This window comes from Hippopotamus amphibius, chromosome 9 (genome assembly GCF_030028045.1).
Source record: "Hippopotamus amphibius kiboko isolate mHipAmp2 chromosome 9, mHipAmp2.hap2, whole genome shotgun sequence".
NCBI classification, from domain to species: domain Eukaryota; kingdom Metazoa; phylum Chordata; class Mammalia; order Artiodactyla; family Hippopotamidae; genus Hippopotamus; species Hippopotamus amphibius.
Window position 1 is genome coordinate 96,245,795 of NC_080194.1, and position 24,379 is coordinate 96,270,173.

Sequence of the window (24,379 nt, forward strand, 5' to 3'; positions counted from 1 at the left end):
GGGAGCAGATGCTGCGGGTGAAGCAAGGGGGTGGGGGTGGGGAGGTGGTACCGCCTGGGGCCTGGGAGACGCAGGGGATTTTGCAGGAACAAAGCTACGCCTTCTGGGTTTTCCTGACCAGGCCCAACTCCAAACACTGTCCTATTGGCCCCCTGAGAATAGTGTCCTGTTGGCCCCATGAGAGTAACCTGTGGAGGCCAGGCTCTGTGCTGCATCCGGGGCAGGGAGAGGATGGAGTGGGCAAGAGTGGGCAGAAGTTCCCTGGAGGAGACAAGTTCTGTGGTCTAGTTCTCCCCACAGCGGATGCTGCTCTGGGCTCCAGAGTCTGAAAGCCCCCAGCAGGGACCTGCCCCAGCCCCTCTCAGCCTCACATACAAACCTCACTCCCGCCACCACCCCACCCCGCCCCGTGCAGTTGCTGAGCAGGCTGAGCCCTCGTACTGCCTCTGCCCATCAGAACATCAGCCCTGGACCCTACCCACTCCTGACAGATGCACACATGGCCACCTTGCTTTGCTGACATTGAACCCCCTGTCTGAACCCCCTGGGACCTCTCAGCTGGGCGTCAGTGGGTACGACCCACTCGTGGGGCTTGCCCTGCCCTACAGCTGACCAGATGCTACTTTAGGTGTGTCCCAAGAGGTCTCAGAGTCACAGCCCACACCAAGGCACTGAAGGAGAGCCGCCCCTTCCTCCCCTGGATGGGCTGGCAAAGAAAAATAGGCAGCCGCTTTCAAGAGCATCCTTGCCAAAAGGCTCTGTTCAGAAGGCTGAGTCGTCTGTGCCCCCTTCCAAGACAAAAATTCCTCTGACTTGGGAGATACTGCAAGAAAGTAATGTGTCGAGTGATTACTAACAGCTTTGCCCTTTTGCCACAGGGCATTTGATTCAATTATTACCACAAGCCACTGAGATAAGCGTTATCTCTGTTAGATGATGTAGCCAAGTCTAGCCAAGTTTCAGCAGCCTGAGGTCACACGCTAGTGGACGGCCCAGCTTCGGAGCCCATGGTCTTTCCACTACGCAGCCCCCAACAGCTTCCCTACCCACCTCAGCCTGGCCTGGCAACCACCTCTGTCCCTTAAGCTACAGCAACAACCCTGCTGCCTATATCTGACCCAGCAGGCGTGGATGGAGTACAGAGGGACCGCCGGGTGCAGTGCGGAAATAAGCAGGTGCAGTGATGTGCTCACGCCCAGGCAGGAACCTTGCCACAGCGGGTGCTGGGACAGAGTGACCACCTGCAGCTCGGCAATCAGAGAAGGCTTCGCGGGCAGGGACAGGCAAGTTGGGTCTTGAAGGATAGGATGCTGACAAGCACTGAGAGGAGGGGACCAGGAGCACAAGCAGAAGAGGGGTGCGGAGTGGGCCTGTGCTGGTGAGTGCAGTGGCAGGACCAGCTGTAGAAGCAGAGGCACTGGGGCCTGGGGTGCTGGAGCCACTGCCGGAGGCCTGAACAAGGCAGGAGTTGTGTTCTATGGGTGGTGGTGCGGGGGGGATGGGCAGGGAAAGAATGGTCTTGGACAGAGGACCAGAGCTGCCCTCTGCATGTTCAGGGAGACCCGGGGCCCCTCTGGTGCTCTGCCCACTGGCTGTCCCCTCCCCCAGTCCAGTCCCTGTCGTCATTCTTTCCTGGAGATCCACTCCCCCCAGGTCGGCTTTGGAGGGACAATAGTCTCCCAGGCCCCTCATTTCCTTGATGTGACTTTTCAGTCCAAGGCATTTTCCACAGATCCCTGGTGACTGCAGTGTGAGGTGGCACAGGTACTGGGATCCGGGAGCAGATGCCACTGGTTCCCAGAGACGGCCTGCCTTCTGAGATGTCACAGAAGCCTCCTTGGACTTCCACACTGCACAGTTGACACAGCTTGCCAACCTCCCTGCTCATTCTGGTCTCTTGGCCTCACAACCAGGAGAAGCCCCCCAAGGATGGCTCCTTCTAGCACAAGAGGCCTCCCAGGCAGAACAAACGGGACCGTCTGCATCTTTGGGGACAGCCAGATGGGTGGTGCCACCTCCCAGGGCCCTCCTTGGGGAGGAATGGATGGGTTCAAGCAGCAGCGTTGAGGATGCGGAAGGAGGCTCTTGTCCAGATTAAGGGTAGTGAGTGCAAGAGCAGAATAACGGTGAGGAAGGACAGGACCAGAACAACAGAGGAGAAGCAAAGTAAAGGGAGTCCCAGTGTGAGCCAGGGATGTGAGTGATCTAATATCATCTCCTCAACAACACACATTACAAAGAGGGAGGCAGAGCTCAGAGTCTAGGTGAAAGCCCCACCCCAGCTCTGCCAGACTCCAAGGCTCTTCACAGGCAGGACCCCCTTCTCCATCACCCCCTGCCTCAGCCTACACGCAGCTAAGGGGTCTATGGAATGCACGGTTCATTCTGATGACATCCTCCTTCTGCTGGCAGAGTGACAGCAGCTCCCAGCTGACCCTCACTTTGAGGCCAAGCTCTGGAACCAGGAATGGCATCAGGGTCTCCCCGTGAAGTGCCCTCCCTCTTGTCCTCATCTGCTCTTCTGCTGTGCTGTCTGCAGTGCCCAGGCCCCTTCCACCTAGTCCAGGCCCTGCCCTTGTCTGCTACGTCCTTGTCCTCCTCCAACACTGCAGCTTCCAGGAAGCCCCTCCAGATGAATCCCACTCAGCTTGGTAACTGATTGGATGGGGGGAGAGGGAGAGGAAGAGCGTAGACTGTGCTGTCTGTGGCTGCTCAACTTGAACTTGTCGAAATGAAAAATTGGGTCCCTCAGTTGCATCAGCCACATTTCAAGTGGTCAGCAGCACGTGGAGTTAGTGGTAGACGGGGAAGATTCACATCCTCCCAGAAAGTTCTGTTGGGTGGTGCTGGTCTAGAAAGACTCCTAGGTTAGGAGTTGGGGTCCCCTCAACTAAGAAGGGTGAGGAGCAGGCTTGGGAGGAGAAGAGGAGGTTCAGTTTGGGACACTGAGTTTAAGGGCCTATAGGACCCCCACGGGGAAATGTCCAGTAGGAAATCAGGGGTTCCTATTCTCCTCCACCCTAATCTCCCCTAAACAAGTTTGAAATTCAACTGAGACCCTCTCCTTGGGAATTGCAAGGGCCTTATGAAAATTCAATTCTAAACATCCCTAGGAAACCTCTGGAAAACAATTGTGTCGAAATGGGACTCAGGATAGTTGCCAAGTGTCTGTAGGGTCTGTGTCTGTGTCTGGCTGGGGGTAGCTTGGGAAGGGAGAAGGTGCCAGCAGGCAATGAAAGGGTGTGTCCGCTGGAGCTGACCTGACGTCGCAACCTCAGTCATCTCTTGCAGGAGAGAGTAGAGAAAGCAGGGGTCTGGGGACCTCCGCTTAGTCCCTGGGATCTTCAGATTTGAAATGAATCCTAGGGACAGCCCTGTTTGCACGTCTGTGGGATCCCTGCCATTTATAAGACGATAGGTGCAAAAAAATCCTTTACCTTTTCTAACTCCACTCTTCAAAGTCTTTCCTCAAACTCTTCCCAACAGGATAAGCCAGACACCATTGTCCTTCCGTGGTTCACTCCTGCCCATTTCCATGGGTTGATCTGAGCTCACTTGGCTTGGAACATGCAGACCCACACCCCTTCTCTGGCTCGTGCAGAATCCTAGCCTTGGAGCTAGACTCAGACCTCAGGGTATGAGGAGGAGCAAACAGCACATGCCCTCTCCCTTCACCCTTCCTGCTCCAGCATGTTCTAGAAAGACAGAGCTCCCAGGGGCATTTTTAACTACAAGTATTGCCCAAGGCTTAGTCTCAGGGAGAACAAGGAGAATGGGCCAGGCAGCTGGCAGGGAGCAGAAGGATGGAACAGTCCGCTGAGTGAGCCCTGCCCAGGTCCTTAGGAGTCTCCACTCCTCCAACCAGGAGAGGGAAAGACAGTCACGGCTGGCTAGTGACTGTCTTCACGGTGCTGCTAAGAAGGGCGCCACGGGATGCCCCCTGGTGGTTGTCCTCAACCCTGGCTGCTAATACCAGGATCCTACCCAGGAGATTCTACTGGTCAAGGGTGGGGCCAGGTATTTTAAAAACCCTTCCATTCCTCCCCACCCTGCCACACCTCCCCCAGAAGGTCCTAATGTGCCTCTGTTCTAGAGCACAACCCGTTCATAGCTGCTCCCCGGGCTCTCGGTGGTGGCCGCAGGCTGTGGCTTGGCAGGGTGAAGTGTCCAGAGTCCAAGAGGCTGGCACCACAGCCCAGACACGCATCACTGCCAGGTCTGCTAGAAAGGACTCCTGCACTCGGCACGTACGTGGGGCGACAGGCGCCTTCTGCTCTGCCTCTCTCACCCCACGCTCACGTGAGGTTGGTGGACTGATGGCCACGTACCCAGCCCATGAAGGTGACGCTCAGAGGCCAGCCTGCGGGCTGACTAGGGTTGGAGCTGGCCAGTGGTTGGGGCAGAAGATTCCTCTTCTCTGACGACTACAAAACACCCTCGAGTTGGAGGGGCTGCTCCAGCAGCGTGAAGAGGGAGAGAGAAGCAGGATAGGACCCCTAGGGCACCCGCCCCGCCCCCTCCCAAGGGTGGGCCAGCCCTGGCAGAGCCAGAGATAAAGCGGAAGCTGGGGCCGCTGAGCCCAGGACTGCTAACACAGGCTCGTGTGAGCAGCCGGAGCCTTGCCCCACAACCCGCAGAGCAGGCCAGGCCAGCTGACAGGGGCAGGACAGAGCTCCCTGAGCTGCTGTCAAGGAGGAAGCCCACACCGAGCCCAGATGCCCCTGCCCCCACCAGGTGACATCCCCACCCTTCCATCTCCCCACATCTGCCCCCGCCTCCTTCCCAGTGGGAACTCACACGCACGTATTACACACACAGCACACCACATACATGCACACACGTACTCCGGACTAACACTAGGCCCTCATATCCAACCTGGCCCCACAGCTCAGCCCATCTCTAAGGTGTGGGACTCAGACCCACAGCTTTATTGAAGTCGGATTTGAAACCTGGCCATATAACTGGACACAGTGAAGGGTGAGGCAGGGGGACCAGGGACCAACATCCCATGCAGGATCACTCATGGGCAGCTGGAGCAGACCCTTCCTTCCCCACAAGAGGTTATGCGGCAGACCTGGGTGCTGGGACCAGGGCCACCAGGAAGGTGGTGAGTGTAGCCACAGCGGGCTGGCCAGGGCTTTCAACCGGAAGGGGAAATTTCCTCCGTACTTCTAGCTCCTGCCCTCGCACAAAGCACGTGTGTCTGGCTGTCCTGACCCTACCTGAGGAAAGGGGCCAAGTCACACAGACACGAGCTGGGAGGGAGCACTTCCTTCTCCTCCACGCAGCCCTCCTTCTTCAGAGAGAGTTCTAGGCGGCAAGGGCCCCTGTGAGCTCAGGGGCAAGTGGTTAAAGGCGGCAGGAATCTTGGGAATAAAGAGGGAACTCACGTTGGGGCTTGAGTCCACATACAGGAGGAGGAGGCTGACAGTCCACTGGACACACCCATGGAGAAGGGCTGAAAAGAGATCTCCGAGCCAGGGGCCCCTTCCCCAGCTACAACCTCAGTGTACCTCTCCCTGTCCCTCCATCACTGAGGGGACCAGGTTCCTCTCTCCTCTCAAGTTCAAGGGGCAGGTGGCAAATACAGGGAAGGGGCCCTGCCAGCAGTCCAGCTTCACTTCCACCAACCTCTCTCCCTTACAGGTAACGACACCCCAGGTTGTCTAAACTTCCGTCTGGGCTCCAGGCTCAGCCCCACCCAGGATGGCCAGTGAGGGCTCCTTGCCCTCTAGGAAGGCAACGATGCCCTGCTTTTGGCTCTGGAGGGCCAGCTGCAGGGGTGTGCAGCCTACTGCATCCTGGGTGTCCAGCTCGGCACCGGCCTTGACCAGAGCTTTGAGAATGGCCATGTTGCCCTTGAGAGTGGCCAGGTAGGCAGGTGTCCAGCCCACCTTGTTGCGGGCATGGACGTTTGCATGGTGTTCCAGGAGGCTGATCACACTTAGGAAGGCCCCCCTCTGGACCGCCAGGTGAAGGGGTGTCCAGCCTGACTGCTCGGCAGCATTGGGGTCAGCCCCACTCTGCAGCAGCGCGGACACCACCACCTCCGTCCCATGGCGGGCAGCCAGGTGCAGAGGGGTCCAGTTCATGCCTCCAGGAGCCCCCACATCTGCGTGGCTCTCAATCAGCAGGTGGATGATCTCCAGGTGGCCCTTGTAGGCTGCGAGATGCAGGGGGGTCCAGCCCTGCTGGGTCGGCAGCTCAAGGCTGGCCCCGTACCTGAGCAGCATCTTGCAGATGAGGTACTTGCCCCTGGCAGTGGCGATGTGCAGTGGGCTGTAGCCGCTCTGGTCAAGGGCATCTGGGGCTGCCCCACTCTTTAACAGGTGTTGGATGGCCCTCACTTTGCCTCGTTCCACCGCCAGGTGCAGTGGTGTCCTCAGGTTTCTCTGCCGAGCATCCAACTCAGCCCCTTGGCCTGTCAGCAGCTTGACCAGGCTGACATGGCCAAAGTAGGCGGCCACGTGGAGAGGGGTCTTGCCCTCAGCTTCCCGCAGGTTGGGGTCAGCGTGACGGGAGACCAGAAGCCGGGCCACATTCTCAAAGTTGTTCTGCACAGCCAGGTGGAGTGCTGTCCACCCCTCATGCTCCTGGGCATCCCTGTGGGCGCCGTGGTCCAGGAGCAGACGGGCGGTACGGTCATCCCCATTCTGGGCTGTGAAATGCAGGGGGGCCCAGCCGTCCTCATCCGCCAGGTTGGCGCTGGCACCGTGCTCCAGGAGCAGGGCACAGAGGTCGGGCTGCTGGTCCTGGGCAGCGATGACGAGGGGTGTGTATCCGCAGGCTGTTTGGCAGTCCACGTCGACCTCGTGGGCCAGCAGCTGCCTCACCCGCTCTAGGTGGCCCTGTGCCACCAGGAAGTGGAGGAGAGTGACCTTGTTCTTATAGACGCGCAGCTGCTCATCGCTAGAGACCAGGCTTTCACTGTCCGAGCTATGCAGGACCCGCTTCAAGTAGTCTCCTGAGTCTGCTGGGAGGAAGATGAGATTGAGAAAACAACCTCTGACACGTCCAAAGGTCATCTCAGCCATCCCCCTGTCTACTGGAAGTATCATCCAGGAGTCAGGGCAATGTCTTTCCCGACATCCCAGATCTCTGCAGGCTCCACTGTCCTAGAGAACTGAGTCTCGCAGTTCTCCCTGTAAGGATGAGGCAGAAAGAGGCCAGGGTGCAAATCCTGACTCCACCTCTCAGCATTGAGTGCTCTCTGCCTCTTTGAGCCTCCAGGTCCTGATCTGCAAAGGGGACACAAATAATGCCCACCTCATGCTACCACTGTGAGGACAAATCACGTAGGTAAGAACTTCCGAGGAGTGTTTGGCACAAAGTAAATGAATGCAAATTGAAGATACATTTGCAGTGGAGCTCTGGGATCTGAACTCCTCCTGAGGCCATTAAGGACCCATTTCCTCCTGTTCTACCCAGTGGTGTATTAGAATTAAAAGCAACAGTTTCCAAAACAAAAGAAACAAACAAATGATAATCACTGCTCAGGCCAAACCCCCAAGATTCTGATTAAATTATTCTAGGGTGTCTCAGGCATCATATACTTTTTCACACCCCAAGTAATTCTAATATGCACGTGGTGTTGAACACTGATGCTCCCCTTCCTGGCCAGGAAGGGAGGAGTCCAGCCTCAAAAGAACACAGACCTGAAGGGGAAGCAGAGCCAGGACCCCGGGGGCATGTGCATTTCTGGAACCTAGGGCCGGGTGCCAGGAAAGGGAACTGGACTCCTGGTTCGTGACAGGCCTGGGAAGGAGGGTGGGCCAGGGGGTGCTCTGTACTCACCGCTGTCTGCTAGCTCCTGGCTGACCTCCTCGCTGACCTGGGGAGGGGAACCAGAAGACACCAGGCGGATCAGATGGGCAGGGCAGTTCTGGTCTCTGCCGGTCTCCACTCCTCCCTTCACCTGTTAGGACTCACATCCCACCCTGTCCTAGGAGACCCCCTCCTCTCTCATCCATACCACCAGCTGTGTCTAGGGGAAAATCCTGAGCAGGGGAGGCCCTGCCAGAAAGAGGTGGCCCAGGGCCTTGACTTCCGCTTGGGCCACAGGGAAGGCAGGGTGGCTCTGTGGATTCAGCCAGGAGCCCCATGGTAGCCGACGGCTGGTTCCCAGGTGAGGGAAGGACAGCAGAGCAGGGATGACACTGACATGTAGGGTATGAGAGCCTGGGAGAGCCGAGGTCTCCCTCTGCAGGACAGGCTCTGTTTAATGCCGCACATACAAGGGAGGACATGTTCTTCTCAGGGGCTCTGAGCCACAGCCACCACCAGCTTTTAGAGCACATTCCAGCAAATTAGGAAAAGGCGTTCCCGAGGGGCTACCTGGCTTGGCCGGCACACGTGTGCACTGCCTCTGGTCCCCACCTGCCCCTCAGCCAGGCGGCCTCATGAGGAGGGCACACCTGTGCACACATCCTCAGTGCCTGCGGAGACCAGGCCCCACCCCGCGTGCACTCACCTCCCGGGGCCGGCGCAGACACGCAGTGCAGGACACCTTCCTGGCCAGGGCCTCGCTCTCCGGGTCGGCCACAGGACTCTGCAGCAGGGACAGCAGCATGTCTGTCTCCACCGTGAGGTCTGCTCCACAAAACAGAGAGAGCCCAAAAGAAGTGACAGGCTGGGCAGCCGCTCTCTCCATTTTACATAGCCTAACATGTCCCGGGCACCCCCTCTCAAAACCCACCCCTGGGCTCCAGGGCACCACCTGCACCGCAGGAGGCAGGCACGCTGGGGCCCCGCCTTGGCTCAGAGGGCCACATCTGGCAAGGCACTGACCCTCTGGGGGTCAGACCTTTTCCATAAACCAAGGGGGCAGGACTAGGTAATCGCTAGGATGCTCACACTTACACACACGTGTGCGTTTGCATAGTCGCCTAAAGGAGTGAATGACTGTAAGGTCCATCCATGCCCATGATCTCACGGTCTGGGAACACTTTACAAATGAGGACACTGCAGCCTGAGAGGACCCAGGCTAACTGGAGACTCAGAAGCAGCAAAGCCAGGCCCAGATGCTTTCCAGCAATGAGGGTTTTCTACTCTACCTCCCATAGGGGTACACGTTAACCCAAAGAGACCAGACCGCTGCTCTCAGCTGCCACTGGCCCCTCTGCCATCCCCCTACTCTCACCCTCCCACCAATACCGCACCATGGTGTAGATTCTGCCCCAGTGCCATGCAGGGCTCTCCCTGCGAGCTCTCTGGAGTGGCCTGGGGCTTTAATCACCTCCCCTGGCCCATGGGCACCCCAGCCCCGCCCAGCTCCCCCATCCTTGTGTATGTCAGGCTGATGAGAACCTTTAAAGCAGGGTCTCTTCTTGGGGTTCTGGTCCCAGCAGCGCCTCATCAGGTCCACCATCTGCTGGGCCTCGGCCGGCCACTCAGCACAGACAGGCTGCAGGGAGGGCCGCATGCCCGCAGCCACTCGGACAATGGTGGTCATCATGCTGAAGCCTGTGAGAGGAGGCCCAGGCTGTGTGGGCACTGGGGGGCGGGGCCAGGGGGGCTGGGCAGGAGGGGTGCGCTCTGAGGGTCCCGACAGGGCAACGCACACAGCAGGGGCTCCATAAATGCACAGTGTGTTAGTAACTAGGTTGTGGGCCTACCTGAGATTTAGACTTGAGCAGCTGGGTCTCTGGTCCAGCTCCAGCCCCCACTAGGCCAAGACCGGCCATGGCCCCTCACTGTGGGCCTTCGCTGTCCAAAGACAGCAGGACTGACCAGCAGGCCTAGTTACAGGCTTTGATTTGGACTCTGCTGGGTTAGTTCCCTGACAATCTATTTACCTGACACTTGGGTGTCAGGGCTGGGGGTGGGAGAGACAGGAAAGAACACTGTGAAGCAAAGAAAAGGCAGAAAGCATGGTCTGGGCTGAGCTTTGCCCTTTCTTTCACTGTCACGTGAGCTCTAGAAAGTAGGGGGAGGAAGGAAGGAGGGTGAGGACAGGAATCCTGAAAGAGCATTATGGTCCCCTACACAAACCTGCTGCCTGCCCTGCCCCCACAAACCCCCAGTCCCTTCCAGGACCCCATCTGATGGTGCCACCGTCACCTGCTACCTGAATACGGTTTCTTCTGAGTGAGGATCTCCCAGATGACAATGCCAAAGCTGCAGACAGGGGAGAGTGGCTCCTGAGTGACCTTCTCGGACATCCAGCAGGGGGGCCCCATGGACCACACAATCCCGGCAGAGCCTGCCCCGCACCCCTCCTCCTCCTGTGTGGGCAGGGTGGGGCCTGACCTCATCCCTGTCCTGCCCTGCCCTTTGGGCCTTGGGGTCCAGGCAAGGCCGTGACACCAAGGTACTTCCTGGGTATTGTGGCCTGGAGCCCAGCCTCTATCTCACCTGTACACGTCGTATTTGGGCCCTGGGCCCTTGTTACTCTCCAGGAACATCTCAGGGGGGATGTAGCTGAGGGTGCCCTGCAGAGCTGACCTCTTGATGTACTGCAACTGGGTCGACTGTTCCATCCACTTGGACAGGCCAAAGTCTGAAACCTGAAAGGAAGCCCGAGGTGGGGATGGGGGGCAATACAGTCTTGCCTCCAGAAAACTGCCTGAGTTTCTCATCTCTCCCACTTTCTTCATTCCCAGTGTGGTGCAGCTACTGAGAGCATCAGCTCTCTCCCAGCGCTACCATGTACCACAGGATGACCTTGAACAAGTTACTTATCTTCTCAGAGCCCGCATTTCCTCATCTATAAAATAAAATGAGTACTTAACTCATAGTGCCGTTTTGAGCATTAAATGAGGAAATACACAAAAAGCACTTAGAACGGTACCTGGCGCATAGTAAGTACTTGGTAGGTGTGGCCATTACCCAAATGAACTGGAGATAAAGTTGCTGTCTTTGGTGAGCTTCTGCTCATCTCACTTCTACAGGCCCTGAACCAGTGACACCATGTATATTAACTCTGACTTTGCCTCCATCCATTGATTCATTCATACATCAATCAATTGACAATTCACTGAGTGCCAACGAAGCTGGGTACGAAGCATCAGGCAGCAGATAAGAAAGATGAAACCCCTGTACCCATGACCCTCCTAAATGCTTATTCAATAGGGGGTATAGTCACTAATGAAATAGTTTCACAAATGACTATATACTTACAATTGGGGTTAGCAATGTGAAGAGACAGGTAGGGTAAGAGCATTCAACAGGGGTCTGTGTGGGTGGATCACAGAAAACCTCCCTGAGGAGGTGCTGTTTAAGCTGAGAGCTGAAAGATGAGTAGGCCTTTGCTGGATAAAGAGGGACTGCTGGATAAAGTGGAAACAGAATGTGCAAAGGTCCTGGGTCAGAAACAATAGTGTGACATGTTATAGGAACTGAAAACAAATGGCCATCATGAGCTTTCTTAAGAATCATCTCATTTACACACATCCTCACTTGAAGCAAAGAATGTAAGGGATAGGGATTATTCTACCCACATTAGAAATGGAAGACCGAGGTCCAAAGAGGGTTATTGCAGGCACCCTGATTGCCAGTTTGATGCACCAATTTCAGTGTGCATCCAATCTGTCTGAGGTGTGATCCCTGCCTTCACTATCTGTCCACGAAGGGAGCTGCTTAAAAAACACTCGACAGGCCAGTCAGGCAGTAGATAGTCCTGCTCAATATGGAGAAGGCTCTGGAGTAACAGGGGCAGAGAGGTTCACCAGGGTCCTTACCTTGACATGCATGTGGCTGTCCAGGAGGATGTTGCCTGGCTTGAGGTCCAGGTGGAGCAGGGGTGGCTTAATGCTGTGGAGGAAGTTCATGGCCAGGCCAGTCTCATGGATGATGCGGAACTTGAGCTGCCAGCAGAGGCTGTGGGTGGGCAGCAACCTCTCCAGGGAGCCGTTGGCCATGAACTCCATCACAATACCCAGGGGCTGCGTGCATACTCCATAGATGGACACGATGTGCTGAAACTTGATCTTCTCCATTTTGGCTGCTTCTTCAATGAGGCAATTCACATTGGAACTACCAAGAGGGTGGACAAGAGATGGAAGGAGGTGACCCTTTAATTACACGAGGAACTAGCAGGACACACAAACTAGGCTTCATGCCAGGCTGTGCAGACCCGAAGTCTTGGGAGCTTGCAAGGTAATGGGGGAGGAAAGAGAGACACCAAAGGATGCCCAGTGGATGCACAGGTTAGGGTCCAGGTGGCCCCAGCAACAAGACAGGAAGTAAAGGAGTCTGCAAATTTAGGGGCCAGCCCATTCTACAGAGGCGGCCACAAAAAGCCTCCTGTTTATTCTGGCCACTTCTATGTGTCTATCTCCCCCCAGAAAATCGCAAGCTGGTGGAGGACCAAAATTATTCCTCCTGCTTCTGTTTTACAATATCATTTATTGAGGTACCACCTCACAGTGGTCAGAATGGCCCTTATTAAAAAGTCTACAATTGACAAATGCTGGAGAGGGTGTGGAGAAAAGGGAACCCTCCTACACTATTGATGGGAATGTAAGTTGGTGCAGACACTGTGGGAAAGAGTGTGGAGGTTCCTCAGAAAACTGAAAATAGAATTACCATATGATCCAGCAACCCCACTCCTGGGCATATACCCAGACAAAACTATAACTCAAAAAGATACATGTGCCCCCTTTGTCCATGGCACCAGTATTCACAACAGCCAAGATATGAAAACAACCCAATTGTCCACCGACAGATGAATGGATAAAGAAGATGTGGTACATATATACAACGGAATACTACTCAGCCATAGAAAAATGAAATAACATTATTTGCAGCAACATGGAAGCAACAAGAGATGATCACACTAAATGAAGTAAGTCAGAAAGAGAAAGACAAGTACCATATGATATCACTTATATGTGGAATCTAAAATATGACACAAATGAACCTGTCTATGAAACAGAAAGAGAATCAAGGACATAGAGAACAGACTAGACTGGTGGTTGCCAAGGGGGTGGGGGTTGGAGGAGGGATGGAGTGGGAGGTTAGGGTTAGCAGAGGAAAGCTTTTATATATAGAACAGATAAACAAACAAGGTCCTACTGTACAGCACAGAGAACTATATTCAATATCCTACGATAAGCTGTAATGGAAAAGAATACTAAAAATAGAATGTATATATATGTATAACTGAGTCACTGTGCTGTACAGCAGAAATTAACACAACATTGTAAGTCAACTATACTTCAATAAAAATATTGAAAAAATATCATTTATTGCCTTTTTGATTATGAAAGTAATATATATATACCTCATAGAACATCTAGGGAATAGAAAAGAAGATTAGGGAATTCTCTGGTGGTCCAGAGGTTACGACTCAGTGATTTCACTGTGGCACCTGGGTTCGATCCCTGGTTGGAGAACTAAGATCCTGCAAGCTGTGTGGCACAGCCAAAATAATAATAATAATAATAATAAAATCATCAGTAACCCAACCTTCCAGAGTTGATCTCTGTTAATAATTTAGTATATCCTTTTACAATACATTTCAAGGAAACTCTCTCCTTTCCTCCCTCCCTGTCACTCCTTTCTCCTCCTCTCCTTCTTGCCATCACATGGTGCGGACTGTTTTGTGCTCTTCTTTTCCCTGTTAGTATAGCGTGAGCACTTCCTGCATCGTTATTCTCCCAAAGCAAGCTGGGTAATGGCTGCACAGGATTGCATTTTGGAGATGCACTATAATTATTCATCTTTGTACTCCCCACAGCACATGGCCACGCACAACACAAGGCATCTTTGTTGAACAGAAGTCAAAACTGAAGGGAAAGACTTACAAAATAAGCATTTGCAAACCTTTCCCTCTTTTCACTGTGAATGCCCACAAAACAGTAAACACGCAACTTGTTATAGACTGTTCAGGGGTTTTGGGTATGAAGATTAAAGAGAAATGACATTGTTTAAAAGCAAAGTATTTGCAAAGCTGCGTTGGTGCTGCAGTCAGAGGCTGCTGGAAATGTGCTCACAGGCCTTCCTGGGAAGCCAGCCAGAGACTCCTCACCTCCAGGAAAAAGCACCTGCTCTCCCTCGCATCTGGACAGGCTGGCTAGTCCTCGTTTCTGCTGTTCTTGTCTTTACTTCTCTACTGTTCAAGGAATCTTCCCTCTACCTCTGCAATATTTTTTTTATCTGTCTCCTCTTGTCCTTTTGAGATCACAAGAACTGAGAAGACATCTGTCATGAAGTGGAAACAGCAGGGGATCTGGGGTCTTATTGCTCTGCTTTCAAATCCCAATTTCACCTTATTCTCTGTATGACTTTGAACAAGCAAACTCTCTAGGCCTCAGTTTGTTAACTGTAAAATGGGAACAACAGTAACTTGCACGGCTCCCCTTGACACCCAGACTTCTTGAAAGCGTTTGCTACACCTGCTGTCTCTGTCTTTTCCTCATCTCCCCCCACCCCCTTTCATCTGGTTTCTGGTTTTAATACCTCATCATTCGGCTCTTGCTAGTCACCAATGACCCCCATGTTGCTGTATCTACAAGCAATTTCCCATTCTCGATGTAGGGTCAGTCCCTCCTTTGCAGGCTCCTATTCTGTTACTTGCTCACTAGGCCCAGTCCCAGGCCCTCTTCTGTCCTCTTCTCTGTCTGTACTCTGTCTCTAGGCAACCTCAGCATCTCCCACTGGGTATTCAACACCTACCGCGTCTCAAGCTGAACTCGTGATTCTCCCCTCAAACCCACTCCCCTCTCAGCCTTCCCCACCCCGGTGAATGAGGCCTTCATTCCTCTAGTCCTCAAAGATCTTGATTATCCTTGACTCCTCTATTCCTATCCTTCCCACAACCTGCCCCTTGGCACATCCTGTCAGCTCTACCTTCAAAATATAGCAAAAATCTGACCACTAGTGATCGCCTCTGTCCATTGGCATTCTTGGTCCATGCCAAGCTTTCTAGTTGGCTTCTTTGCTTCTCTCTCTTGCCCTCCACCAGCGGCCGGAGTGATACTTTCAAAATGTCAGTCAGAGCATGTCACTGCTCTGCTCAGGACAGTCCAGTGGGTCTCTTTTCACTCATAATAAAAGTCAAAGTTCTTACAATGGCCTACGGAGCCCTCCATGACCTGCTCCCAGGCAAAGCTTACTATTCTTATCTCCTTCTAATCACTCCCTCCCAAACTCTGTTCCTGCCAGAAGGGCCTCTAGCTCTTCCTCCACCTTGTCAAGCATGTTCCCACCTCAGGACCTTTGCATTTGCTCTTCCCTCTGCCTAGACCACTAACAGAGCCTAAGAGAGCCATATGGCCTGCTCTTTCTTTGCTTCTAATCTCTATTCTCAAATGGTCCCTAACTTGCAAGGATTTTGAATCTATAGAAGAATAGCAACGCTACTCCAACTCCATCAATCTTCATCCCCCCAGAAGAGGAGGATGAAGGAGGAGAAAATGAGGACAAGGAAGAGGAGGAGAATGGTAAAGAGGAAGACGAAGACATAGAAGAAGAAGAGTCAGGGCAGAGGAAGAATTTGGATGTAATGGAAAAGCTGATGAAGATGAAGACAGTAAAGATGAGGATAAAGGAGAGGAAGAAAGTGGAAAAGGTGAGAAGAGGAAGAGAGAAAAAGATGACGAAGGACAGATGATTAAGACTCCAAATAACCTGCAAAAAAAAAAAAAAAAAAAAAAAACCCTACATTGCTTTATATTTTCTTGAGTTTAATATTGGCTGGACTGCTCAAGTGGATTTGGTGACTTTGTTTTTTTAAGGTAGCTGTGATACAAACCCTAGGACACCCACCCATTCAAAGAGCCAAAGAATTGTTCTTGTCATATTCTACCTTCCTTCATTTAGTCCATTTGGAAATCCACCACCAAGCTTAGGGACTTCACCCCAATAAAAGTGTAAGCATTGTTAGGTTTTCGTATAAGATGCTTGCTGTAGGGTGGACAGCTGTGATTGGTGAGTCAACTGTCTGTAACTACCAGTTACATCAAGATTATAACAACATTTTTGCTTTCTGTACAACAAAGAAGCTTTGTAAATAAAGTCTTAACATTTTGGGGAAAAAAAGCCCACAAATTAGTATTTTCAGATCTTTTTTTTTTTTTTTTTTTTTGGAAGATCAGACTACTCAATTCTCCTTAGGTAATTTAATCATGGAAAATGTTATAAGGGATATAGATAAAAATATCTGTTTGTTTTCTGTCTTGCTCCATTAGATTATAAACTCCGTGATGGCAGGGGCTTTGTTTTGTTCACTTAGTGTTAGAATGAATGAACATCACCTATGCCCTAGCTTCAATTACATCTATAACAAACGACACACAGATTTTAATACTGTTAGCTCAGAGCTTCACTCTGACGTATACTTGACAATTCTTCCTGGCTATTTAAAGGCACCTTAGATTCAACATGTACAAAACTGAACCATGATCTTTCTCTCCAAACCTGGGCCTCTTTTCCTGTTCCATTTATTAATTATCACTGAACACATATGAGCTCCAACTATGTGCCGGGCACCGGGGATAGAGCAGTGAACAAAACAGACCCAGACTCTGCTCTCAGGATATAGACATTCTAGTGGACCCTTTGTTCCTTTGGGACAGTCAGACATCACTCCTTTTTTTAAATAAATTTATTTATTTATTTATTGGCTGTGTTGGGTCTTTGTTTCTGTGTGCAGGCTTTCTCTAGTTGCTGCAAGCAGGGACTGCTCTTCATTGTGGTGTGCGGCCGTCTCATTGTGGTGGCTTCTCTTGTTGTGGAGCACAGGCTCTAGGTGCATGGGCTTCAGTAGTTGTGGCACGTGGGCTCAATAGTTGTGGCTTGTGGGCTCTAGAGCGCAAGCTCAGTAGTTGTAGCACACAGGCTTAGTTGCTCTGTGGCATGTGGGATCTTCCTGGAGCAGGGGTTGAATCCATGTCCCCTGCATTGGCAGGCAGATTCTTAACCACTGCACCACCAGGGAAGTCCATAGCCTTGACACTCCTTTTCCCACCTTGCTCCCCATAGCCAATCCAACACCCAGTCAAGTGGATATTTGCCCCCTAAATGTTGCATCATCTATTCCTTTCCCTCTATCACCAACACACCAGTCTAGACTCTGACCGCCTCTTGCCTAAGTGATGACAATAGATAGTCTCCTAACTGGACCAGCATCCACGCTACCCTTCTAAGCCATTCTCCACATGGCAAATCTGATCAATTCCTCCTGTCACCACCACCCTACCTGGTTACAGACCCTTCAGTGGCTTCCACTGCTCCCTCACTCTCTCAACTCCAGCCACAATGGCCTCTCTTCCAACCCTTTACTTACGGCGCCCCTCCCGCCATGGGTCCTTTGCACATTCTGTTGCCTCTTTCTGAAAAGCTTTCCCCTCTTCACCCACTTGTCTTTCACATTTCAGCTCAGGTGTAACTTCCTCAGGGAAGCCTTTTCTGATCTCAAACTCCAATCATAAGCCTCCATGAACCATAACTCTCTCCTTTCTTGCACATCGCACAGCAACATTATCTGATTAATGTCTTTTCTCCCCCCAACTGCAAGCTCCAGAAAAATATCTCCAGGGCCATATTTGTTGCATTCATCATTATATTTCTGGGTCTAGCACAGTGCCTGGCACACAGTAGGTGAGCATTAACCATTCATCAAGAGGACAAATGAATGAGAAGATGGAAGGAGGATCCAATGAGGTCATACTCGTAAAACTCCTAGCACAGCACTCTGCACATGGCAGGCATAATTACAGTAAATCTCTTAGTCCTTCCCACCCAGGGAGTTCCTGGAATTGGAAAGGGAATTGAAATGGGAGTTACTGTCAATGTCTCATGAGCAGTCGTGTCAATGCCACCTGCTTCCTTTTTTTTTTTTTTTTAAGGTGCACGGGCTTAGTTGCTCCGTGGCATGTGGAATCTTCCCAGAGCAGGGCTCGAACCCATGTCTCCTGCCTTGGCAGGCAGATTCTTTACCACTGTGCCACCTAGGAAGTCCCACCTGCTTCCTTTTGTCCTTTGCTTCAAAGGCTATAAATGATTTGGACAGATCCTAGAAAAATCTGACTCTACTCCCAAGCCAGGATGTTGGGGAAGGAAGGTGAGTCTGGGGCTATCTGACTTTGCCCTTATTCATTAAACAGGTGGCGTCTGGGAACAAGAGAAGGGACTTGGGTGTGTGGGACCGGAGGCTGTGTCTTGGGAGCTTGCATAGTGACCACAGAGAACGTCCAGAAAAAGATGTCAGTAGGAGTTGCCCCCTGCACCCTCAAGGCCCTCTAGTTGATGTCCCAGGAGCCTTGGGAGGAGGACAGGTTATCATCTGAGACTTCACATCCAGGTGTCTCCTTCACAGCTGCACAAAGGGTGAGTGCACAGCCAGTACCAGCAAATCTGTTGGGAATGAGACTGCAGCCGTGTCTCAATAGGAAAGCAGAGCTGGGTGGAAGCAGTGGGAAAGACGTAGTAAGAGGGGAAAGGAGGTCTGCCAAGGAGTGACCATGGTAAGTGTGATGGGACTTGGGAGGAACAGAGACAAAAGCAAGGACAGAGAGTGCAACATTCCAGGCTTGACCTGCTGGTAGTGCCAGCATGAGGGCTGGCAAGTGAGTGGACTGGACAGATCTCAGGCCAGGAGGCTGGGCAGTCTCCACTCCCCAAAGCCCCTCCAGCCTGCGTGCCCTGGGCTGGGACCACACCAGACAGGAGACTGCAGTTCCCCCCAGGTCACTGAGCATCACTGAGCCAAGTGCCGCAGCCTCTCTGCAAGCCCAGCCCTGCCTGCCCTGTGAGTTAGGGGGTGGGTAGGAGGGTGGCAGAGGGCCATCCAGAGCAGTCATCACCAAGCTGACAACCCACAGGAGGGTGAGGCTGGTAAGAAGGAGGCGGGACCAGCTTGGGAGGTTGGAAGGAACAAAGGCATCTTCCAAGTTCCTGCTCACCTCTGTGGATTTCACAAACAGGTTTGATTCCACAAGCAGAGCCAAGTGTATTTCAGAGACAAACAGACAGGGCTGTGTCTGGGGAGTTCAGGCCACAGACAGAGTTTAGAAAAGCCGAGAGAACAATCCTCCGCCTCTACCGCGCCGTCCCTCCCTCCCCAGGCCTCAGTTTCCCCTCCACAAAAGGAGCCGGAAGGCAGGCGGGTACCTGGTGGCATCGGGCAGGAGGCAGGGGGAACACTTGATGGCGTACTCGGTCCGCCAGCGCTTGTGCCGCGCCTGGAACACCTGGCCGAAGCCGCCGCTCGCCACTCGGCGCCAGTCGCCCTCGAAGTCGTCGCGGGTGAAGACAGGGAGGCCGCCCGGACGCTGCTCCACGCCCGTGGCCATGGGGTCGGCGCTGCCCGGGCCCTCCAAGCCCCGCGCGCTCCCGGCTGGCCCGGCTGCAGCCTCCGCTCCCCGCGCCGCAGGTCCCAGGAGGGCGGGGATGGGAAGGCGGGCGGCCCTCCCTCCTTCCCCTTCCGAGTGCGGAGGAACCGGCCCTACCCTGCGAGGGCGGGGAAACCCAGCCTGAGCCCTGAGGTTCCCGGGCAGTGATGGGGACCCGGACAGGGAAGAGGATTCCTTCCTTCGCAGGACCCCAACAGACCCCGCCCCGCTCTCATCCTTCCTCAGCCTCAGCCTGTGATATTTTCCCCCCAGCTTGAGCCTGGGCAGGTGCTGGGAGCGGAAACCGTCCTGAAATTGGAAACAGGAGTCTGGGTAGAGCAGTTGGCCCCTTTTGATTTACACCTAACTGTATGCGGAAGTTGATTCATTTATTCACGCAGCTCATATGTCCCGAGTTTATAAAAGGTTCAGGTCTATGCCGAGGTCTCCATTGTAGAATATGGGGGCCTGGAACCCACCCTTTCATGGCAAGTCTGGAGTAAAAAAGTTGTAATGGGGATTTTCTGGTCTGAATCTGTTGGCATGGCACAATACTTCCTTTGTTGTTGTTGGGTTTTTGTTTGTTTCTTTGTCAGTCAGTCTCTGCATGCAAAAGGTCACCAAGGAGGGGTCAGCAGGACCCCTGGGGTGAGAGGCTGGACCTCTGTCTGCAGGGAGCTCCCCTTCCTGGCACTGCTTTTGGCTCCAACCTCAGAGGGATGAGCCCCACGTCTGGGGTTGACCTTGGGGGAAATGAACTCCTTGGCCCAATTACTGGGGTGGTTTGTTGCCAGGGACCAGAGATGAGGCTAGAACATCTAGAGCATGGCTGGGGCCCTGTCTGCTGGAAGGAGGGGCAGCCTGGAAAGGGATGACTGCAGAGCAGTGTGGGGCTGTGGAGGAATCTAGTCAAGGGCTTAGTGCAGGGACTTGGGGCAGGAGGGGAGGAAATGCACCGGCAGAGGCAAACGTAGCTGCTGGGCAGAGGGGAAGCTGTCCTGGTGGCTAAAGTAACCAATGGCAGGAGGCAGGGAGATGTCCCAGGGAAGCACATCTGGGTGGCCTCCCCTTCCTTTCTCTGAACTCCCTGCTTCCTTGCTCTTTCCTGGCATCCACAGTGGGAGGTCCCTTGGTCCATGTCTGGGGATACAAGTGAGGGTACAGGAAAGATTCCTGATGCTGAGCCTGGTGGGGGGGAGGGCACCTCTGAGTCTTCAGTCCATGGACTTGCCCTCTCACCTGAGAGACCTCAGAGCAGGGAAAATTAAAAGTGCTTGAACAGGTAGTTTTCCCAGGGCCATCCCAGGACAGATGCTGCTAAAGGAACTGTAACAGGGCAGTGGAGGGTAGGTGACTTCTTACCTGCAGCTGGACAGGAGAGCCAAAGTCCTCAGGGAATCCCCACAGGGACCATCCTCAGGTTTGAGGAGCCCACCTACAGAGGAGGACATGCCTTGCCTTTGGTCCTAACCTGTAGAGCCCTCTATCCATGACTCCTACAAGACTCCTGGGGAACAGCGTGGGCATGAGAGGTGAGCAGGGACCCCAGGTGGGAGCTGGGGCACTTGTTCTTCCCATAACAATTTACCTGCCACCCCCCAGGAGGAATTCTGATGGGCAGAGTGAGAACTTGAAGATTGGCTCAGAGACTGTTGCCACTATTGAGCCTTAACTTTGTCCCAGGATCAGAAGCTCCTTTACCTACTATACAAACTGTATAGATATGATCTTGTTTAAATCCACAACAACGTTATGAGGTTAATATCTCCCTATTTGTGAGGGTTGAGGGGACCGGGCTTGAAGACAGTAAGTGGTGAATGGCCACTTAACTAATAAGTGTGAGTTACGATTCAAATCCAGGTCTGTTTGGTCCCTATGGAAAGGGTTGGGCATAACAGGAGCCTTTAAAGGATATGGGGAAAAGGGGTCTTGCTCCCTGGAAGAGGGTGGAAACGATGGAAACTGCATCCAGGAGACATACCCCAAAGACAACATCAGAGGGAGGTCCTGGCTTGCTTTGGCTGGAGTGAGACAGGGCACGACGGAACCTACTGCCCCTGGAGTAGCCCTGCCTGTTCCTGACAAGTCTCAAACCCTCCCCTAGGGGAGCTTGGAAGATGACAGAGGTTATTATTGTCAGGGAGATCAGGAGACCAAGGAGATGCTCCTCGCCTTCTGCTGGGTGAGTGAGCCTGGAGACTGGGAAGGTGGCCCACTGGGCCTAAGGAAGGTTGACTCTGATCTCTGACTTTCAACATGATCTATCTCAGCCGCTGGAGGAAATACCAGGGTCAAATGGCCTGAGTCGGTTAAGGAAATTCCCCTTGGACTAGTTACACTTGAAGCGGCTCTCCAGGAAGAGCAAGAAACCGGAAGCTGCCATTGGCGTTTTGCGGAGACCATCGCAGGAACGCTGGAGCACCATGCCTGTGGGAGGAGACACCCAGGGCTCAAGGCAGGCTGTCAGGATCCTGGATAAAACTCTTCTGCATGTCTTTACGGGGTGGGTGGAAGGACATGAAGGACCCGGGATGTGTTATTGTTGACTGATCTGTTGAAACAGCCAAGCTGAGGGATCAGGCACCCCTGAGGCTTCTGAAGAACCTGGCAAAATAGATATGTGCATATAACTATATGTACAAAATAGATACATACCTGTAGCTGGGCTCCCTTTATCTTTCTAAAGTGGGCCAGGACAAAAGCCTAGTAGTCTTTGGAAAAACTCTGAGAGAAGTAAGGGGAAAGTCCCTTCCTGTATGTAAAGTCACAGAGGCAAAGAATTCCTGGATCCTTCATTAATAGGTGGGGTGATGCTTATGGATTTGGGAAAGAACAAGGTCAATCTGGAGACGGCTGATTTCTTTTTCCCCAGTGGTCTGAGTGCAGAAGTTCCTAGGTCCTGCCTGCCTGGGAAGTCCACAGCCAATGGATGGAGAGCAGAGAGCCAGAGAGGAAAGCTCTACCTTCACTGCCCTCCAACCCATGAACAAGAATGGGTGTGATGAATGGAAATGAACTAGGTAGGATAGTCTGACCATGATCCAATCTCACCAGAAAATGCAAGAAACGTCTAACCATAGAAATTTTGCTCCAAGATGCTCTGAGTCCTTCCTATTGACTCTATCAGTATCTTTTACTTTGGCAGATCAGGGATGAAAATTTTCTGAACTCAGAATTCTATGTGTGTGATTGTTCTGGGGGAGAGCTTGCCTCTCCCAGACCAATGAGCTGGTAGTGCAGTTCTGCAATACTCTGGAAGATGCTGAAATCCAATGTGAGCCTTTCCCCAGACCGGAATGACAAGCTCTTTGCATAAACGGAAGTTTCCCAATCTGTCTCTGTTCTCCACCCTGCAAACATGTCATAGAAGGACACCTGAATGAGTTCTGACAGGCTCCAACATCTGGTAGCCTGTGAACTGAGGTGAGGGCAAGATTGGTCAAGATAAAGGAACGTATTCAGGAAACTGGCACATCTGCTCAGGAAGGAAGACTCTCCCAGAGAGAAAGGGATGGGATGAGGTAGTGGCAGCAGGGCTTAAATGCAAGAACATGTGAGCCAAGTAGACCTGCATTCAAACCATGGCTCTTTTCCTACCACCTATCAGCAGTCAGGCCTTGGTCAAATTGCCAGACCTCTCCAGGTTCCTCCATCTGTGAAACTAGATGATAATATAATACTCAATTCAGAAGGTTGCTGTTAAGAATTAATATTTTAAAATATACCTAAGTGAACACCTATGGGCAAAAAAATGAACCAACCTAAACCTCACCTTATCCAAAAATAACTCAAAACATATCATTTGAGACAGGCAGGGACTTGGGACCTTTGCTACAGTGCTTGCACCTGGACAAACCTCTCCTCAAGTAACAAAAGACAAAGAAACTATAAGGGACTAAAAATAATTGCTCACATGTGCAGTTGGGGCAAATTACAAACAACAAGATATAAAAAGACCAAAAACCCAACTGCCACTTCTAAGATATAGGGAGAAAAAGCAGGGTTCTGCCTATGATCCCTGCACACAGCACCACCAAGGGGGTGGGCAGGCTACCTGAGCCAGCTTTCTGGCTCTACCCATGGGTTTGTCCCCACCCTCACCCCATTTAAGGGACCAGCTCACTCACCCCCCCCCCCACCCAAGAGTGAGCAAGGGAACCTGGTACTTGCTTTTACTCCTGGTGTGCAGCCAGAGTCCCAATAATGCCTTGCCTGAATTTCTCTTCAGGCCTCTTATCAATTTCTATTGATTAAAGAGTCCAAGAACCTCTGTCTGTAACACACATTGACTTAAATGTAAAATGTAAAACTATAAAACTTTTAGAGAAAAGAATAGCTGAAAATCTCCTGAACCTGTGGTTAGGCAAAAAGTTCTTAGGCTTAACACCAAAACAGAATCTAAAAAAGGAAACACTGAGAAATTGATATTATTCAAAATTTAACACTTTCCTTGTGTGGAAGATCCTCTGATGAGGATGAAAAGTCAAGCTGCAGATGAAAAGGAAATCTTTGCAAACCACACAGTTGACAAAGTGCTAATTTTTTTTAGAATATATAAACTTCCAAACTCAACTGTAAAAAAAAAAAAAAAAGCTATCCAATTAGAAAATGGAGAAATGACATGAACAGACATTTCAGTGAAGAAGCTGTAGAGATAGCAAATAAGTGCCTGAAAAGATGTTAGCACTAGTCATTAAGGAAATGCAAATTCGGGCAAGGCATTATTGGGACAATGAGAGTATTGAAGAGGAAAAGTAGAAACTTGCACTCAGCTAAAAATAACTCCATGCTCCTTCTGCTTTAGTAAAATATGCTTGCTGCACAGAAAAAAACAAAAACAAAAACAGGATGACCTAGCAATCAAATGTAACCATAAGATGTTTTGCTAAATATGGAATGTTCTGCACCTGCTCTTGTAAGTTTCTGTTTGGAAACTTCCATGCTCTGTAAACCAAGTAACCAATCTACCAATGTAACCATGTGCAGTGACCCCTATAAAAGTAAAGCTCACACTGAGCAAGGGGCCCAGAACTTTGGAGTGTTAGCTCATCTGGGGCTGCCAGCTTAATAAACCTGAGTTCTCCAACCCTCCAAGTGTGGTGCTT

At 52.0% G+C, this 24,379-nt stretch overlaps 1 protein-coding gene across 1 annotated transcript; it reads right to left on the reverse strand.

Moving 5' to 3' along the window:
* Window positions 1-4,893: 4,893 nt before the first annotated feature.
* On the reverse strand, window positions 4,894-19,339 carry ANKK1 (ankyrin repeat and kinase domain containing 1). The gene is made up of 8 exons (XM_057750303.1): window positions 19,054-19,339; window positions 11,679-11,973; window positions 10,354-10,505; window positions 10,067-10,116; window positions 9,307-9,462; window positions 8,471-8,589; window positions 7,795-7,831; window positions 4,894-6,970 (listed from the first exon to the last, which is right to left on the reverse strand). The coding sequence occupies exons 1-8, from the start codon at window positions 19,233-19,235 to the stop codon at window positions 5,667-5,669; spliced, it is 2,295 nt and encodes a 764-aa protein (XP_057606286.1). The 5' UTR covers window positions 19,236-19,339; the 3' UTR covers window positions 4,894-5,666.
* Window positions 19,340-24,379: the final 5,040 nt, after the last annotated feature.

Coding starts and splice junctions, on each gene's coding strand:
- ANKK1 (XM_057750303.1), bottom strand. CDS start 19,235: ATGGCCACGGGCGTGGAGCAGCGTCCGGGCGGCCTCCCTGTCTTCACC. Junction 10,506..11,678: donor ACAGCCACATGCATGTCAAG/GTAAGGACCCTG, acceptor GCTTCCTTTCAG/GTTTCAGACTTTGGCCTGTC. Junction 7,832..8,470: donor GTCTGCGCCGGCCCCGGGAG/GTGAGTGCACGC, acceptor TCCCCTCCCCAG/GTCAGCGAGGAGGTCAGCCA.